At 43.3% G+C, this 17,248-nt stretch overlaps 1 protein-coding gene across 1 annotated transcript; it reads right to left on the reverse strand.

The window, feature by feature from the left end:
* Nucleotides 1-4,743: 4,743 nt before the first annotated feature.
* LOC309394949 (olfactory receptor 5T3-like) lies at nucleotides 4,744-13,999 on the reverse strand (the record flags this gene model as incomplete). Its single annotated transcript, XM_081958667.1, has 2 exons — nucleotides 4,744-5,680; nucleotides 13,038-13,999. The coding sequence occupies 2 exons, from the start codon at nucleotides 13,997-13,999 to the stop codon at nucleotides 4,744-4,746; spliced, it is 1,899 nt and encodes a 632-aa protein (XP_081814793.1).
* Between the last annotated feature and the right edge of the window lie 3,249 nt (nucleotides 14,000-17,248).

Below are 17,248 nucleotides of genomic sequence, written 5' to 3' on the forward strand. Positions count from 1 at the left end.
CTAACAAAATGAAATTCAGTGGTGAGAAAAGTAAGGTTTTTATATTTAGACAAAAAAACCCAAATGCACACATGTGGTATGGGTGGTACCTGGCCCAATAGTAGTGAGAGGGATATTAGTGGACAGTCACTTAAACATGAGCCAGCTGTGTGCTGCAGCTGCCAAAAAAGCCAACACAGTTCTACGTTGCATTAAGAGATGGATGGAATCAAAATCACATAAAGTGTTAGCACTGTTTTATAATCCCTTGGTAAGGCCACACTTGGAATACTGCATCCAATTTTGGTCACTACATTATAGAAAAGATGTGGAGACTCTGGAAAGAGGGCAGAAAGGAGCAACAAAGAGGATTAGAGGACTAGAGGCTAAAACATATGAAGAACAGTTGCAGGAACTGGGTACATCTAATCTAGTGAAAAGAAGGACTCTGGGGTAACAGGATATTAGAGGAGCTGCCACAAAAAAGGGGAGCTCAATTTATTTTCCAAAGTACCAAAAGGGCAAGACAAGAAACAATGGATGGAAACTGATCAACGATAGAAGCAACCTGGGGTTAAAGAGAAATTTCCTAACCGTGAGGACCCGTCAACCAGTGGAACAGCTTGCCACCAGAATTGTAGGTGCTCCAACACTGCAGGTTTTTAAGAAGTGACTGGACAGCCATTTTCTGGAATGGTATGAGGTCTCCTGCTTGAGCAGAGGGTTGGACTAGAAAACCTCCAAGGTCCCTTTCAACTTATTCTATTATTCTATCTTTGCCCTTCAGTAAGGACCTTCAATTCTCTCACTAATTCAGGGTTCAACCCCACCCAAATTACACATTTGAATATTCTCTGAATCTCCTCCTCCAAAATGCTTGCATTACTCTTAGCTTCAATGCAGAACAAGGCTGCCCTCTCTTGTTCTTGCCAGACCTCAAGGTCTTGGTAGAACACTTATCTATCTCCTCTAAATGAAGGTCTATTTGAGTTCTGTCAAGATATGATATTTGCAGAAATTATCAAAGAAAGTGATCTTCCTAGGAACAGACTTAGCAATATAACACTTTCCTCTTTTCTTCCTGGAGTCCAGAAAATGATTACTATGTGGGAAATGGACCAGGAGACTTCAAAATCAGAAAGGCAATGTGGTGGTGCTTTGTTTTGTAGAAGTCGTTCAGGAGACCATGCTTTCCAAGTAGAGGGACATCTTGGGGTGAAGGCACCTCTTTGAAGGTACTGCTTCCAAACTCAAAAGCAACCCCTTCCTCTTCAGGTGGTCTTGATATATGTACATTACCTCTGAACATCGAGGTTCCACCTTGCTACAATGAGTAATGTCAATATGCAATCATTAGTTGACTTAGATGGCACGCAGATTATGGGGGTTGACTATCTTGAATCTGGAACCTCCTCAGTAGTTTCCTTGTCTGCCCATAATAAAAGAAGTTGGAATGTCTACCTGTACGTTTCTGGCTCCTAACTTTCAACCAAGAAGCTGTTTTGTCAAATCAAAGTCCATGTTTGGAGCAGCAGATAAAGCTAAGAAAGAGGGCAGATGCTGGACTGGTGTTGATTACAAATTGTGGTCTATTGTGAGTCTCAAGCAGAAGAACCTGGCCACCTCCCTAAAAGGAGATTCCAGGGTTGAATCTTCCATTCCTGATCCCTCCTTATAAAGCCTCAAATCTCCTTACAAAGCCACCCCATCCCAAATGGAAGGAGAATCCTTGATGGACCACAAAGCAACTCACCTTTGCTGGTTATCCCACCTGCAGAAGACTGGCTGCAGTTGAAGCAGAATCATCTTCTCCCCAAGTTCTCCCAGAGTTGGACTCCATTGCAATGAATGGAGAGTCAACACTCTACAAGAGTAGGAAAGGGGGTGTTTGAAGTTCATCCTTAGAACAGAACAAGTCTCCTAGTTGTTTACATTATCCATGGCAAGTGGTGCTCCTGGGGGAAATTCTGCCTTGGTATGAGGGCCTGGCAGCATTTCTGCCTGGGATCCTGCAGGGAGTAGAGCTGGGGGGGGGGGGGCAGACAGTAGAGATCCTTGGGGGCAAAGTTGACTTCTCTGGGACTTCTTAGCAGGCCCAGGAGAGTTTTCTTGTGCAAGATTCAGGGGATGGCAAGAAACAGGGAGGAAATGTAGAAGAATCATTTCCAGATCTGAACCTGAAATCAGTTTTCTCATTTGCTTTTAGCTGGTGATCTAGAAATAAATCCAAAAGCCGTGGTGGCATAGTGGTAAGAATGCAGCATTACAGGTTGACTTTGCCCACAGCCAGGAATTTAATCCTGATTGGCTCAAGGTTGGCTCAAGGTTAACTCAGCCTTCTGTCCTTCCGAGTTGGGTCAAATGAGGACCCAGATGGTTGGGGGCACAAGAGGCTGACTCTGTAAACTGCTTAGAGAGGACTGTGAAAGCTCTGTGAAGAGGTATATAAGCCTAAGGGCTATTGGTGCTAACTGTCTCCCTCCCTCTTCTGGGAGGTGGTCTTCAAGTTACAATGATTTTTTTAAAAATTTTTATTGTTTTAATTAGACAGAAAACACACACAAAAAAGACTCTTCAATACATCTTCCAGCAAGCATGTCGATTGGTTACAATTAAATTCCGTGCATTACTACAATCATTCTTTATATTTCATTCAAATTGAATTGTACATTTTAAATCAAAAATATTTATACCGTCAATATACCAACATTCTCATTTAACTATATTTGTTTGAAAGTACTTTTATCTAGAATTACAATGATTATTTTAGTGAGCCTTTGAAACTATTATGGGGTTGGGATTTACAACCTGTTCCTGAAGTCCCAGCCATTGTAGCTCCCACACAGTCACAGGAAGATAATTCAGGTGTTTGGCCAAGTGGGTGCAATGGCTAAACTAGATAACCAATGTTTGGAAAGAAAACAGGCCAAGCTTGCAATTCTTAATTTATTTTTATTATTTTATTATTATTATTATTATTATTATTATTATTATTATTATTATTATTATTATTATTATTATTATTATTATTATTATTATTATTATTATTATTATTATTTCTTGGATTTCTAGACCGCCCCCTCTCCCAAAAAGGGACTCGGGGCGGTGTACAGTCAATGCAGATAAAAATACAATCATAAAACAATTAAATACATTTGGATGGAGGAGATAGGCTGTACAAGAAATAAATATATTCTAAAACCCTAAAAACATCCCCAATTAAAAACCCAAACCCAGTTAAAATAAATCCCTGGGAGGTAAAACTAAGAAAGTGCCAGGCCAGCTGATTGAAATAGGTGAGTCTTTAACTTTTGACGGAAGGAACGGAGGTCGGTGGTGGTTCGAATGTCAGGGGGGAGGTCATTCCAGAGGGTTGGGCCCATCACAAAGAAGGACCTACTCCTAGGTGTCGCCCGCTGACACTGCCTAGCGGACGGCACCAAGAGGAGTCCCTCCCTGTGTGAGCGAATAGGTTGCAGGGATTATATTCAGAAAAGAATAAATCCCATAAACAGAAAATTATGAATTTTGCAATTTAAATGGCAAACTTATAAACAAAACATTGGAAGGGGAAAGGAATTAGGAAAATCCCCTCAAAGTATTCCAGATAAATTTGCTAAATAACCTAGCAATATGAACAGAAATACATATGGCAAATAAATATTTCCTTCAAAGTTCTAGCTATCATGCACCAGAAAAAAAGAGGTTATACAACATTGCCCAGCTTCCTTCCATGATAATATTCTCTTAAACCACCCAGCACTCCAGGCTCACCTAATAAAATGACATTTAATCCATCCATCCATCCCTTTCTATAATATCTTTCTCAATGCTCCCAGCAACATTTTGTAAAAAAGCCACCTCTTTCTGGAGAAAGCCTTTAAGAAAGGCTGTCATCCTGCCTCATGTCCCTTTCGGGAGAGGGGGCGGTCTATAAGCGCTAATAAATTGAAATTAAATTGAATGTCCACCCAGAAACCATGTGCCACTTTTCTCCAGAGCTTCCCCAGACAGAGCAAGAACTGCTCTCTTTGAGTGTCAGAAAGTATTTCAAAGTTGCATGTCTAAGAAACATCCCAATTCTCCTGTGTTGTTTCAGAAGGCACTTATGTTCCATATTTCTGCTAACTTTTAACTGGATAAGCATGTTGCAGAGGACACTTCATTTCTCCTTGGTGAAAACCTTGAGGAAGGTGAAAGTACAGATTATGAGAATCAACCAAACATTTAGTGTCTGTCAGCCAGTCCAACTTGGTCAATCAGGAAAGAAAGATTCTTGAATCCATTATGAAAGAAAGTAACTTTAGTAAAGCCAAGTGGTTGCAGTATAACAAAGCCGGATCTGAACTTCCATGCCAAAAGCATTGGGTTAACTTTTCTCCTTTTCCTCCTTCCCCCTTGATTATCTTTTATTGTCTGGTGACATTCAAATGAATTATTGTGGTAGCAGTCTCTGGCTGTGGGGCTAGAGGGGGTTGTAGGACCTTGGAGTGGCCGGCAGCTCTCATGAGACAGTACAAAGAGTAGTTTTGATGCCCCTTATCCAAGCCACCCCTTTGCCACCCTGTAGCGCCCAACCACCCCCAAAATTGGATAGGGCAGACTGGCATATGATGAAGCAGAGCTAATGTGGCAGAGCAACAGCCCTGACCAAGTCTTTTATGTGTCTTTTCTGCCCTGACCAAACTCAGGAAAAACAAGAGCTGACCTCTTGATGTGACAGGAAGGTCTTCAAAGTTGTCTTTACAACAGCTGAGAAGAATCCTATATTCTCCTTTCCAGGATCTTCCTCAGGGCCCCCTTCACCTCCTTGTTGCGTAGGCTGTAGATCAGGGGATTCAGCATAGGGGTGACAATGCAATACATGGTAGAAATCAGGGTGTCGGTCTCCAGGGAGTAGCCAGCACTGGGCTGGTTGTAGTTTATCAACCCATTCCCAAAATAAAGGATGACCACCAGCAAGTGAGAAGAGCAGGTGGAAAATGCTTTTTGTCTACCTGAGTTGGAACTGATACGCAGGATGGATGCAAGGATGTAGAAGTAGGAGATGACCACCAAAAAGAAAGGGGTCATTCCTGCAAATATGGTGGCTATGTGTAGGGTCATCTGGCTCATGTGTATGTCACCACAGGCAATCTTCAGCAGTGGTGGGAGGTCACAGAAGATGTGGTGAATCTGATTATGTCCACAGAAATGTAACCTGGAAGCCAAGGTTGTATGAACTGCTGAATCCAGGAAGCCCCACATCCAGATGATCATAGCTGCTTGCATGCAAACACGTGGACTCATGAGGTGTGAGTAGCGCAAAGGCTGACAGATGGCAGCGTAGCGGTCATAAGCCATGATGGCCAGCAACCAGCATTCTGAGCCAGAGAAGGCCATCAGGAAGAACATCTGAGCAAAGCAAAGATTGTAGGATATGGTGTGCCTTTGGAGGAGGAGGTTTGCTAGGATCTTGGGGACGGTGACTGTTGAGTAGCAGACATCCAAGCAGGATAAGTGGCTGAGGAAAAAATACATGGGACTGTGAAGATGAGAGTCCACCAGGATGAGAGTGATGATCATGAAGTTACCCAGAATGGTGATCAAATAGATGGTGAGGAACAGCAGGATGAGATAGACCTGGCCATCTGTGATGTTGGAGAAACCCAGCAAAACAAACTCAGTAACTAGAGTATGGTTGCTGAAATCCATGGGATGTCAGGAATCCTGGGTAGTGAAGATCCTGAAGGAGAGTAAAAAGATAACTGAATGAGGTTTTTTTTTAAAAAAAAAACTCCAATTTTATAAAGCAAACATTTTGACTTGTCTCCTCAGGTTTCGTAGTGGATTAAACAGTCTACAAAATAGAAATAGTGCACTTAATCGAAGCTGACAGAGATACTAAGATATTATTTTTTTCTCCTATCAATTGAAATCTTTCAAGGAATCTATTGTTGTTCTGCTCAGAATGGACACTTGTTTTAAGTTCCAACTTTGGAACTTTTCCATTTTGGACTGACTTATCCTTCTGAATAATTAAAAAAAGCCACAACAAAAAGTCCTGTCATCAAATAGGAAGGAAGGAAACACAACAACATTAATGTCAGTGTTTAGGAAAGCATCTCACAATCCTTCAGGAAAGATCAAACCATACCCACCTTTGCTACAAGATTATCCATTGTCAACTCTACAAGGGCCATAAAACAGAATAACAGAATTGGAAGGGGCCTTGGGTCCAACCCCCTCCTCAAGCAGGAGACCCTAGACCAGTGGTCGGCAAGCCGCGGCTCGCGAGCCAAATGCGGCTCTTTACACATTTTAATGCGGCTCTTCAGTGTGCCGGGCGCCCGCTCCCCTCCCTCCTCTCGGGCTTCGGAGGGAAGCTTCTGCAAAAGCCGAGTGACAAGTCTCCCAGGCTGTAATTTTCCGAGCTGTGCGCACGCGCCTGTTTTCCACGGCGTGGAGCAGCGGTGAGATTCTGCGTGGCGAGCGATGATTCCAGGGGCCATCCGGGAAGATGAGGAACGCGAGGGGAGACCCTGCCCCCCCACTGATGGCCCCCAGAATCTCGCCGCTGCTCCACGCCGTGGAAAACAGGCGCGCACGTACAGCTCTGTCAGTCTGTCTCTGATTCCCTCTCTCACTCCCTCTCTCTGTTCCTCTCTCTGTCTGTCTGTCTCACTCTCACACACACATACACACACACTGTGGTCACCTTGTTGAGTGTTCCAATCACATTTGAAACACTCAACAACTGGCCTGCATTTATGGTATTTTGCAGCATCTATGCTGCAAAATACCATAAATGCAGGCCAGTTGTTGAGTGTTTCAAATGTGATTGGAACACTCAACAAGGTGACCACAGTGTGTGTGTGTGTGTGTGTGTGTGTGTGTGTGTGTGTGTGTGTGTGTGAATGAGACAGACAGACAGAGAGAGGAACAGAGAGAGGGAGTGAGGGAGGGAATCAGAGAGAGACTGACAGACACACACACACAGAGAGAGAGAGAGAGAGACAGAGAGGGGGAGGGAGGGAGAGAAAGATAGACAGAGAGAGAGACACACACAGAGTGAGTGATTAAGTGAATGAGTGAGAGACAGACACATACACATACACAGAGTGACAGAGAGAGAGGAAGGGAGGGGAGAGAGACAGAGGGAAAGACAGACACACACACACACAGAGTGAGTGAGAGACAAACAGGCACACACACACACACACACACACACACAGAGTGACAGAGATGGGGGAAGGAGGAGAGAGAGACAGAGATACAGAGAGACAGACAGACAGATAGACACCCAGAGAAAATGACAGAGGGAGACAGAGAGGGAGGGAGGGAGAGAGAGACAAAGAGCCAGAGAGAGAGAGAGAAAGAAAAAGAAAAAAAGAAAGTGGGAGAGAGAGATGAAATTAAAAACAACAACATACAAACCTGACTTACTCAAACTATCCAAGGAAATGCAAGGCCAATGTTCACATTAGTGGTTGTGACTTTGTCAGTCATTGTCAGGATGTAATTTTCTCTACATTGTAAGGCAAATTTTACGGAATTTAACGTTATCGATAAATAATATCGTTCTAAAGTTTTTGTTTTATTAGTTGTGTTATTTGTATCCTCCCGACCTATGTGGATACTTGCATGCGGAATATTCTCAATAAAAACTTATTGAAACTAAAAACAGTGTACCATCCTATGTATTTTTGGTTTTAAAAATGTGGCTCTCAAAATAAATTTCAATCGTGGTTTTGGCGAGATTTGGCTCAGTTGAAAAAAAAAGGTTGCCCACCACTGCCCTAGACCATTGTGGGCAAAAGGCTGTCCAATCTCTTCTTAAGAACCTTCAGTATTGGAGCACCCACAACCTTTGGAGGCTAGTCATTCTCCCAACCCTTTAAATCTCAAAGACTCTTCTTGGGTGTAGAGAACATGTGATAATTCCACACTCAAGTCTTGGTTGATGAGGAGTAAATGAAGTACCTTTCAGATCTCACATAATGATGACCAGTCATAACTATGCAACTGAAGAGACTACAAACATGGCTTTCTAAGCAGGAGGACTCAAGAATCTGCTTCAATTGTCTTGCAGTGTCACTTGAAGAGGTTCTCTACTCTAGAACACTTAATGCTTCATGTCCATATTACTCTAGTTTACTGGATTGCTTACATTTCACGGTGTCATGTTGTACCTCCATTGATTAATTTCTCTCTTTTTTTGTTCATCTCGGGGACTTCTTCTCAGCATGTTCATTCAATGTCTTCAGTGGAGTTTTTCTCGTCCTGCTCTTCCTGAAAGCACCATCTTCATCCAGCCAACCATACAATACAATAATGCAATAGCAGAATTAGAAGGGACCTTGGAGGTCTTCTAGTCCAACCCCCTGCCTAGGCAGGAAACCTTATACCATTTCAGACAAATGGCTATCCAACATCTTCTTAAAGACTTCCAGTGTTGGGGCTTTCACAACTTCTGGAGAACAACTAAGGAGAACCTCTTTCTGATATGGAGAAAAATGATCAATGTAAGCCATGGTTTCCATCTGTAGTTGGGGACTGACTTGAATCTTAACAGGGTAAGATTCAAGTGACCTTGGACAATTTCAGAATGCATGGCTAGATGGAGCAACCTTGGACATTCCAAAGGAAGTCAAGGAAGATCTCAGCAGAAGGCTAAGGCAGAACAATATACCAGAGAACTTGGTAGAGAGGTTGATCTGGGAAACAAGTTCCATATTAGAACATTTTAGATCGAGACTTGAGGACAGCTTCCTCAAAATCTCCATCCCTTCCCAACAACAAACTGCCCTGGAAGGTGAGTTAGAAGTTATCTTCTGACACAAATAAAGAAAATAATATGGTAGGAGGAAGAATAAAGCTAATGTCTTTCTAGAAAACTATGATAAATCCATGCTCAGAATGACATTATGGCCTCCACATTCAAAACATGGCATCTCAGAAATGGAAAAAGGACACGAGAGGAGAAGTAAAATGGTAAATGAGCTCAAATCCCAGCCTTGGAAAGAGATTTAGAAGACACCAAAGAAAATATTTCTTCACACAGCCCATGCTTAGCCACAAATCAGGGTGGAAGGCATCTAACTTGCGTGTTTTTGAAAGAGGGTTGCCCGAACTCACATCAGACGCGTGTGCCCTTGAGGCGGCTGGTTGAAGAAATGCTTCTCTTTTACCTGGAAGAAACCCGTCGACCTCACCCCATTCCTAAGAGGTCAATGGGGGCGCGCATCAGCGCATCAGCATGCCTTCCATTCCTGTCCTACTGTCCCTATCTATTTCTACCCGTTTCCCGTGTTCTTATTCATGTTTATTCTGATTCCTGTTACCTTGTACATGAGCAACAAACGAAATAAATAAAAATAAATAAACAGAGTGCTGGACTAAAAAAAAGTAAACAAAGGAATAATTAATGGCCTGCCTTCTTTGCTCAGGCAGACGCATAGTAAGGGTGTCCCTTTACAGCTTGGGAGACAGAATATTACCTGAAGGAAGGTGAGGGGACAAGTCTAACATGACTATTTGGAGGGAGGCATACTGAGAAGCTACTGACCTGGGGGTGGGTGGGCTGCTGGTGTCTTGCCCCAGATGTGGTGATGAAGCTCACCTCTGCATTGCTCTCGGTCCACTTTTTTTGAGGGAAGGAAGAAGTCCTGACTTTACTTGGGTCTTCTGCAGCATCTCCTGCCCAGAGGACAAATGAATGGAAGGCATTTGGTCTCCAGTGTCTTTAAGGCATCACCCAACTGCTTTGGCCCAAGAGTGGGATTCTTTATGGAGAGAGCCAGGCTGAGGGAGGGAGAAGACTGTGGTTGTGCATGAGGGAGACAAAAGTAACTGGGGACAATGAATCCAGAGGGAACGTGCAATCCTTAAGCCCACAAGCATGAAGTAATGATGTTGTGTTAAGATAGTGTGTTCTGTCCCACTAAGAGACCATGCGAAGACCAAAGTTGGCAGATGGAGCCTGATTTGCTTTCCGTGGTAGCCTGGTCCACAATATGCCCATTTCAGCCATGGTTGCCATGTCCCCCAGACCCCCAAATCCCATCCCTTCTCTTTTCAGTTGACCTCAACAAGGGGCTTCAAAGACCACAAAACTGGTTCCTGGCCAGTGTCAAAGCAAGAGCCCAGAGGGGCCACTGGCAGAAGGACTTATTCTGGGATTTTACAAAGAGTGCAGAAAGGAGCAACAAAGATGATTAGGGGACTGGAGGCTAAAATATATGAAGAACATATATAGAATATATGAGAGATAGACAGGCAGACAGGTATAGATATAGTGTCAGGCCTGCAGTTATAGTCCTTTTAGGATCTTTGGCCTGCCACTCTCTCTATTATTTTACTATGCTGTTTCATTAGTGGGGTAATTGGGAGGGGGAATAGTAAGGAGTAGAATGTGCTGTTGTCAAAATAAAACATTCCTTTCTAGAAGTCCAAGGTCATCTTTTGTCTCAGCACCTCTGCACCTGACTGGAACTAGATGGGTGGAGATTCCAGCGTGGCAGTGGAAGATTGGCCATGTGATGGACTTGTGGGTGTGGGGACAAGACCATGAACTTTCAACTGGGTGGAATCCCAAGAAGCTTTCAGATTCGGGTTTTCCACAGATGTACCAACATGTCTCTCTTATTACATTGGAACTTTGATGAACTCTGATTTAATTCTGTATGATATTTGGAACACAGACATATAGATATAGATGTAGATGTAGATGTAGATATAGACATATATAGAGGTGTAATGATAGATAGACAGACAGACAGACAAATTAGACAGAGCTAAATGATAGAGAGGGATATAGGTAGATACATTATAAGATTATAAATAGTTGATAGATAGATTGATAGATAGATAGATAGATAGATAGATAGATAGATAGATAGATAGACAGACAGACAGACAGACAGACAGACAGACAGACAGACAGACAGACAGACAGACAGACAGACAGAGGAATAAGTTTGCTTTGACCTTTTCCACCAGTCTTTGTCGATTGCAAAGCCGACACTGTAGAGATTTGTTTTAAAAAGGGTTTTTATTTTCACAGCACAGCCAGGTAAGGCTTGGGAGCCCCCTTTAACCTTGACAAGAGGCTATGTTGAGCCATGATCTGCAGCACTCAGGAATCAGGAAAGGCTCTGAGCTAAAATGCAGAGAATCAGAGAAGATACAAAATCACCCGGAAACAGAGCAGTCAGCACTGAACAGAAACGAAGGGACCCATCATGCTATTTTTTCCTCTACTCATTCTTTTTCTCCAGTTCTCCACGGGCCTTTTGGGTAGTGGGGACCAAATTCCACATGAACCCTTTTTTCTTAAGGAATCTTTCTTCATGGTTTTACAACCAGAAAGTTCTACCTTGCTCCTCCCCCCAATATCCCCCCCCCATCTTTCATCCTGTTGCCCATGTTTTAGGAATACTTGAAAGTCCTGCAGACAATTATAAATTTCAGAGACTTTGCTATTTCTTAACCCACGTTGGACAGGGAGGACTTTTCCTGGAAGGCCCCAAATGCTTTTCTTCCCCTTCCCAATCCTCGGGGTCAAAGTTAAGGTTAAGGTTTCATTGGCATAAAAGTGGGGGCCCAAAGAATCAAAAACACATGGAGTTACTACTGAGTACCGTATTTTGAAGAGGTAAGTAAGAAAAAAAGTTGTTGTCCTCCCTGGCCCCAGGAACAGCAGGCTTCAGCAGGGCTGGGGGGAAGGCAAAAACACCCCCGTTTTTTGTGAAAAACAGGCTGAAAATGGGCTGTTTTTAACAAAAATGGAGGTGTTTTTGCCTTCCCCACAGTCCAGAGTGCTTCTGGGTGCTGGGGGAATGCAGAAATGCCTCTGTTTTTGCGAAAAATGGCCTGGTTTTTGCCCATTTTTCACAAAAATGGGATGTGGGGGCTGGGCTTCAAGAGGCCAAAAATGTCTGTATTTGGTGTATAAGACACACCAACATTTCCACGCTCTTTTAGGGGTGGGGAGTGCATCTTATACTCTCTAAAATACGGTCGTTCTTTTGCTCTGATTTCCCTCTAGACAGACTCTTGCCAGGCTAAAGTGAATACCTGCCATAACTATAGAAGTAGCCTGTGAACTGCCAGGGAGGGCCCGACTTGTTCTCTTCCTGCCCACCAGACATTCCAAACTCCCTGTGTCTTCTTGTCCTCTGGGAAAGAGCCCCTCCACGCTGTGAGTCCAGACTACATTCCACCACCAAAAAGTTTTTTTCTTTTTTTTTAACCAGGCTCAGCTCTGCTCAACATTTTTTCTCTGAGCTTCTTTCTGAACATAAATCCCCGAGCTCAACGTCTGATTCTCCATCACCCAGTGTTATGCTTGTCCCAAAGGGGCTTTTCCAAAAGACAACTGGATTTTCTTGGGTTTTTTTTTCCTTGAAAACATTTCTCTTCTCATCCAAGAAGGGTCTTCAGTTCTAAAGAACCGCAGTGTAGAAATTTCTTGGAGGATAAATGAAACGTTTTCAAGGACAAAACCCAGAAAGCTGAGTTGTCTTTTGGAAAAACCACCTTGGGGATTCCTGAGCTCATTTGCCAGAAGATGGAACTTTTTTTGTGAAACATTTTATTTTTTTCTTTCCATATACATTCACAAATATGCATTCTCACGAGTACTCTTAATATTTATCTGTTATCTTCTAGCATTTATCACAATCTGTTTAAGTATATAAAAAGCACTGTCCCGGTTGCCTTCTTTTTTACTCCTTATATCCATCTTATTTTGCAACATCCCTACTCCTACTTCTTTCTTCCCACCCTCCCTTCTCTACCTTCTTCTTTCCTCCTCTTCTTCCTCTTTTCTTCTTCCCCCCCTCCCCCTCTCCTCTTCTTCTCCTTCTTACCCTCTCTCCCCTCCCTTTCTTCCTCTGCTTTACCCTTTCTTCTTTTCCCTCCTCTTTCTCCCTCCTTCGGTTGTTGGCCTCTCTTGATGTTGTTGGAGAAGCAGTTGGAAAGCTTCCACTGAGTAGACTTTCTGGGAGACCTTCTGGGCTTCTGCATTTTCTTCCTGGCAAGGGCAGGAGACAGAGAAGCTGTTCTATCAAATTCACCGTAGCCATTTGAATGGGTTAGAGGTGTAATAGGTCTTCAGGTCACTCAGAAACTTCTTCAGGGCTTCCTTGACCTCCTGATTTCGGAGGCTGTAGATTAAGGGGTTCAGCATAGGGGTGAGGATACAATAGAGGGTGGAGATTAAGGTGTCCAGCCCTAAGGAGTAGCCCGCACTGGGGCGGTTGTAGTTGACATTGGCCATGCCAAAGTAGATAGTGACCACAACCAAGTGGGCAGCGCAGGTGGAGAAAGCTTTGCTCCTGCCAGTATTAGAACGGATCTTCAGGATGGCCGAGACGATGTACATGTAAGAGAAGAGAATGAAGAGGAAAGGACTCAAGCCCATGAAGATGCTGGCAAAGTGGAGACTGAGCTCGTTGACGTAGGTGTCGCTGCAGGCGATTTTCAGGAGGGGTGGGACGTCACAGAAGATGTGGTCGACGTGGTTGGCCCCACAGAAGTCCAAATTGGTGGCCAGGGTGGTGTGGAGTGATGAATCAAGGAAGCCCCAGATCCAAGAAGCGACAGCCAGAGGAACACACACCTGGCTGCTCATCAAAGTGTTGTAGTGCAATGGTTGGCAAATGGCGGCATAGCGGTCAAAGGCCATAACAGCCAAAAGGGCGCATTCGGATCCTGCGAACGTCATCAGGAAGAACATTTGAGCCATGCACTGGTTGTACGAAATGGTGTTTCTCTGGTGGGAGAAATTGATCAGGATCTTAGGGACCGTGACAGAGAGGTAACAAACATCTAAGCAGGACAAGTGGCTGAGGAAAAAGTACATGGGGCTGTGAAGACGTGGATCCAACTGGATCAGGGTGAAGATCGTGGTGTTGCCAATGAGGGTCACCAGGTAAATGGCTAGGAATGCCACGAAGAGGTAGATCCGGCCACGCGGAACACCTGAGAAGCCAAGGAAGATGAACTCAGCCACCTGGGTATGATTCCTGGCTTCCATGGCAACCACAGTGTCGATCTGCATAGGGAAGAACAAAAGGAAAGGGTGTTTAAGAGCATGGCAACACATGGGAGATTGTGAGGTCCTTGATGGTCTCTGAACGTGGTGGAGTTCTTGCAAACGTTTCATGACCCAACTAGGTAACCTTATCAATGCTAGAAGGCAATGAGGTTTGCTCTCTGCTTATATACAAGTGGCTTGCCCTGTATACCTCCATATGGACTTACCTAGTTGGGTAATGAAAGCAACTGCATTCAGAGAGTACCAAGAGCCTCATAGTCCTCCTCCTCCTCCTCTTTGCAGAACCCATTCCCTTCTAGCACTGATGCTGTGACCGAGCTGGGTGACAGAAAGTCTTAAGGAAATCAACCAAGCTCAGAGAGCATCAAGAATTCCACAGTCATTGTCCTCTTCCTCCTCCTCCTCCTCCTCTCTGCAAACCCTATTCCCTTCTAGCACTGATGATGTTTCTACTTGGGTCATGAAACATCTGCAACAAAACCACCAAGCTCAGAGAGCACCAAGGACACAGGCACTGGCCTCCTTCTCTCTGAGAACATTAAATATAACCTATTTTCAACAAAATTAACTAGAAGAGAAGAGAAGAGAATAGAATGGGAAAGAACAGAATAGAATAGAATAGAATAGAATAGAATAGAATAGAATAGAATAGAATAGAATGGAATGGAATGGAATGGAATGGAATGGAATGGAATGGAATGGAATGGAATGGAATGGAACGGAACGGAATGGAATGGAATAGAATAATAAAATATAGAAGAGAACAGAACAGAACAGTCCAACCCCCTGCTCAGGCAGGAAACGCTATATGCCATTTCAGGCAAATGTTTGTCCAATCTTAACTTCAGATTGCCTACATCTAGCCCGGTGTTTGGTCCTTTTTTAACTGAAACCCCTGATGAAAAGACGCTTGAGCCATTTAGCTGGTCCTAATAACCAATGAAGGAGAGTATTTGTAGCTCAGGATTAAAATTAGGGGATCCTTGGTGTTCTCTGACCTTGGTTGTTTCCTTGCAGATGTTTCATTACCCAAACTAAGTACCCTCAACAGTCATAACTTTAATAAAACTGTTATTAAAGATCGGGGATTTGGGGACTATGATTGGGGTTATCTGAATGATGCATAATGGCTGGTTACATCTCAAAAGGACGGGTAAGATATCTATTTGGCTGATCTATTTGGGGTGATTCGGATCACTTTAAAGTCTTGCAAAAATAGAAAGTAAAACTGGTGAACAGTGGGAAGAAAGGGGAGTATTTGTTTATTTATTTTTATGTTTATATGCCGCCCATCTCGCTAGCCAAGTGAGGTAGCTGCTTCAATGAGAATTATCCGACTACCCCACAAATGATCAGGAAGAACACGGACTCATAAAGTCTGTGGCTCTCGTTGTCCACCAGCATTTCAACTTCAACTCTCAACCTGTGAGTGGATAGCATGGGAATCCGTTGCTATCATTCCCAGGTTTTAATATCTCCGCTCGAGGATGAGTTTGTTCCAAAGAAATGAAAACAATGGGAAGAGGGGGGGGGTGGGTTCTCCCTGTATGCACTGTATATGAGTGAACTTGTTATGTGAGTGAACTTGAGGTAGCATAGAGCAGGGGTCTCCAAGGTTGGAGACCCCTGGCGTAGAATACATTTGGTTAAAATAGACAAAGAAATGCGTCAATGATAGTAATGATAGAATATAGAACAAAGAATAATAAGGTTGGAAGGAACCTTGGAGGTCTTCTAATCATCAGCAGGAGACCCTATATCACCCCAGACAAATGGCTATCCAACCTCTTCCTGAAAACCTCCCGTGGGGGAGCACCCATAACTTCTGGAGGCAAGCAGTTCCACTGGTTAATTGTCCTCACTGTCAGGAAATTTATCCTCACTTCTAGGTTGAATCTCTCTTTCATGATTTTCCACCTGTTATCTCTTGTCCTGCCCTCAGATGTTTTAGGGAATAGATTTGCCCCCTCCCCTCTTTGTGTCGGCAATCAATCTCTACTACCACACAACCAAAAAGTGACAACTGCGGATGTTTTAAAGAGGCATGGAATTGGGGGGGGGGCAGTAATTATCCGCTACCTGTCAGGAGACAAACTCACCAGCGACTGTTCTTCAAGAAAGCTCCTCCGCAGGTCTTACCAGTGCAGCTTCCAGGACCATCACAGACAAACAGAGACAGGAAGTCTGGAACAATCAGAGGTTAGCAAAGAAAGCTGGATGGAGAATTTTAAAAAAAAAAGATTTCTTGTGACATTTTTGAAAGTAAAGGAAATAAAAAGAATATCGTATCAGTTTCCTGATCAAAAGGACCCAGGGTTAGGGTGACCGATAAGAAAGAAGAGTGAATTAATTAGGAAAATTCTGACTTGTGCTGAAATGGATAAATTGACATGGGAACTGAAGAATAAAGATGAATCAGAATATTATAGGATTTGGGACAAATTTTACCGATGGTTGGAACAAAAAAGGAAAGACGCAAAATAAGCAATGACTAAGATTTATAGAATGGAGATTAGAATTACGTATGGAACTATAATAGTGAAAATGTATAAGATAAAAACAAAGCAATATGGTTGGAAATATGATATTTTTATATTTGTAAATATGGAATAGATCAAAGGTTAAAAAGCATGATGGTTATAATGTATAACTTTATATCTTAGTATGCGTGGCATTGATCTTGCCAGGGCAGTTAGACTGCGTCCAATGGTTTAATTTGTGTTCAATAAAAAACTTTTTAAAAAGAAAGAAAGAAAAAAGTGGGTTAATTATACAACTTATTTCCTGTGGCCCCCAAAGTCCCATTTCCTGCACTGGGAAAGGGAAAGTGGTGGAACCACTTTCAAGCTTCCCTCCCCACCATGACGAAGCCATGGCAGCTTCAATGAGGACACCCAGGTCACACCTCAACTTGCACACTGCATCATCAAAGGCATAGAGCATGAAGAATATAGAATATCACCAGTGTTGGAAAGGACCTTGAGGTATTCTAGTCCAACCCCCTGCTCAAGCAGGAGACCCAATACTATTGCAGATAAATGGCTGTCCACTCTCTTCTTAAATACTTCCAGTGATGGAGCATCCAGAACCTCTAGAGGCAAGTGGTTCCGCTGGTTAATTGTCCTCACTGTTAGGAAGATTCTCCTTAGTTCCAGGTTGCTTCTCTCCTTGATTAGTTTCCATCCATTGCTTCTTGTCCTGCCTTAGGTTACTTTGGAGAATAGCTTA

This window comes from Natrix helvetica (genome assembly GCF_964273705.1).
Source record: "Natrix helvetica genome assembly, chromosome: 6".
Classification (NCBI taxonomy): Eukaryota; Metazoa; Chordata; class Lepidosauria; order Squamata; family Natricidae; genus Natrix; species Natrix helvetica.